The sequence below is a fragment of the Exophiala mesophila genome, assembly GCF_000836275.1.
Source record: "Exophiala mesophila strain CBS 40295 unplaced genomic scaffold supercont1.7, whole genome shotgun sequence".
Lineage (NCBI taxonomy): Eukaryota > Fungi > Ascomycota > Eurotiomycetes > Chaetothyriales > Herpotrichiellaceae > Exophiala > Exophiala mesophila.
In genome coordinates this window covers 452,538-454,785 of record NW_015622510.1, presented here as the reverse complement: position 1 = coordinate 454,785, position 2,248 = coordinate 452,538, and the positions used below count along the sequence as shown (strand labels likewise).

The following is a 2,248-nucleotide window of genomic DNA, read 5'->3' as shown; positions in this document are numbered from 1 at the left end:
AACGATGCCAGACCGTAATCCAGACTCGCTGGTCGCAATGCTTGAAAGTCGTCCACAGCCAATCTTCCTTAAGGATGTAGGCAGCCCCTTCCACAGAGCATCCTTGCCCATCTCCCAAACCCGCCTACCTTTGTCCGTCCTTTGTCTGTCCCTTTGGCTTTCCCCATACCCATCGTCCCCCCACGAAGCATTATCGAGCTGATTCTCCTGTTCGACCCATCCATTGGAGGAGGGAACATTGGTGTCGCGCGCAGCGACTGGCAACCATCTTCAATTCCACTGCTCGCTCGAGTTATGTAGTCTAGGGACCCCAAAGGGGTGAACCCCTCGAGCTGAGAGCTGATGGTTCGACGCCTATGACGAATCGATTGTAGAATGCTAGATCTTGACCCATGCGTTGACCCATGACACGACCATGGGGGAGGACAATCTGATTTCATGGTCGAGAGTGACTTGGAACTGGCATGATTCCTCAATCGCACTGCCGGCCGCTCTCGGACGCTCGTGGCGCGAGAGACCGCTTGCGTACGACACGTGTCCATGGTTTCCTGTTTCAAAGAGCTGATGTTGCTGGTATTGTTGACCATCATGTGCGCATGAGCCTTCCCAAAGCTCTGATCACGGCTATGCTGCGGATGGAGAGCCACCGCCCGGTGGTTGTTGAGTTCTGCCTTGATTGTAGATCTCCCCAGATGAGGACTTTGCAAGGCAGTCGTCTTCCCCGGATAGCCTTTTGTCGTGCCATTTCCTCTTCCCACAGATTCGGAGATGAATCGTTCTGCATTGCGAAGATCTGTCAAACTTTTCTTCATTCGTGCTAGCCGCGATCGATGCTGGCCCCTTTCTTCTTCTTCATCGTCGTCCCAGTCAATATATGAAACTTCAGGATTGGAGTCATGATTGATTGGGTCTGACGAAGAAGTTGACAAGAGATTCTGGCCTGGCATAGCTCGAGGATATAGGCTGCCTGTCCTCTGACCAAAGTCGGTTACTGTCAAAGACGAGCTCAAATCTCTGTTTGCGTGATTAGAAACAAGCTGGAGTCCCGACCAAGTGCCCTCGAGTCTGGACGAACAAGTTCGGGGGCTGATGTCTTGAAAGCCACTTGCCCTACAACTGATTGTGGCGCTCTGCAAAGACCCATCATGTCTGTTATGGCAGTGCTCGCGAGACATCTTGCCATTGGTGTCCGTGAGGAATTCGGGTGATACAGCATCGACCGCTGAGTACGTCGATACGGAGCAATGAGATTGAGACAGTGATGGTACAGGGGTGTTGGTTCTCGTCGAGACTGGGGATGCTGTTTTGGGGAACAACGAAGAGTTCTCGAGTGCAACACACAACTTGCCCAGTTGATCCGGAGTGGCGCTGCGTTTGGAAAAAGGAGGCGAAGAAGACCGCCAATGATCACGGTTACGCTGGCCCTCCGGAGCAGTTTCTGGGGACAAAAGTCGGCACTCAACGCTGTCACTTGATGCCTCAAGGTCGGGACGATCCCAATGGGGTGCTGGAGGGAGTAAACTCGATCGACGATCATGCGATTGTCTAGAGACCCAGCTTCCAAAGTCAACCAGGGTTGCGACCGAGTCTCGACAGTCGTTCGGGGGAGAAACGCTACTTTCCACGTCGTGGGAGGAGGGCTTCTTGTCCTGAGCCGGCCACAGTCTGAGCATCTCATCTAAGCATAACGACGGGGAAGGGACGTGATGAAGGAGAAGAGGTTCATAAACATCTGGAGTGGTCAAGGTGTAATAGTCTGGGGAGCAAATGAGAGAGTCTTGGTGCCACGAAAGTCGACGCTGTGGTCCAGTGAAGATGCAAGAGTGCTCCAGAATGAGGTCCGTTGGCCTTGTCGACATGTTGTGGAATGGACAGGCTTGAATTGGTGTGCTGTCACTCGATGAAGGTAGGGGCTTCTGGCCACAGGCACAACAGACTTGAGAACTTGCTGCAAAGAACGACAGTAGGGCGGGGACCACAACGGCGAATCTGGAGATGGAGTGCTGGTCACTCTTGGTCAACAACAGACCAACCAATCTGACGGAATGGAGAGTCTCTGGAGCGATAGAACGCAAAGAGAGAGGAGAAGGTGGAAATTGAAACAGGTCTCTCCCATCTTTCATACATATTCAGATGTTTGTCCACAAAGCATTCACGAATGGTTGGGAGGAGCCCCGTGGCTTGAGTCGAGCTGGAGGCGGAGGCGTGGTGCTGGACGAATGAACAAACACCATGTGCTTGAATTTGT

The 2,248-nt window shown here is 52.8% G+C and overlaps 1 protein-coding gene across 1 annotated transcript; it reads right to left on the bottom strand.

The window, feature by feature from the left end:
- Positions 1–301: 301 nt before the first annotated feature.
- On the bottom strand, positions 302–2,006 carry PV10_09109 (uncharacterized protein; the record flags this gene model as incomplete). Its single annotated transcript, XM_016374220.1, has 2 exons — positions 483–2,006; positions 302–430 (listed from the first exon to the last, which is right to left on the bottom strand). The coding sequence occupies exons 1-2, from the start codon at positions 1,857–1,859 to the stop codon at positions 302–304; spliced, it is 1,506 nt and encodes a 501-aa protein (XP_016219764.1). The 5' UTR covers positions 1,860–2,006.
- Positions 2,007–2,248: the final 242 nt, after the last annotated feature.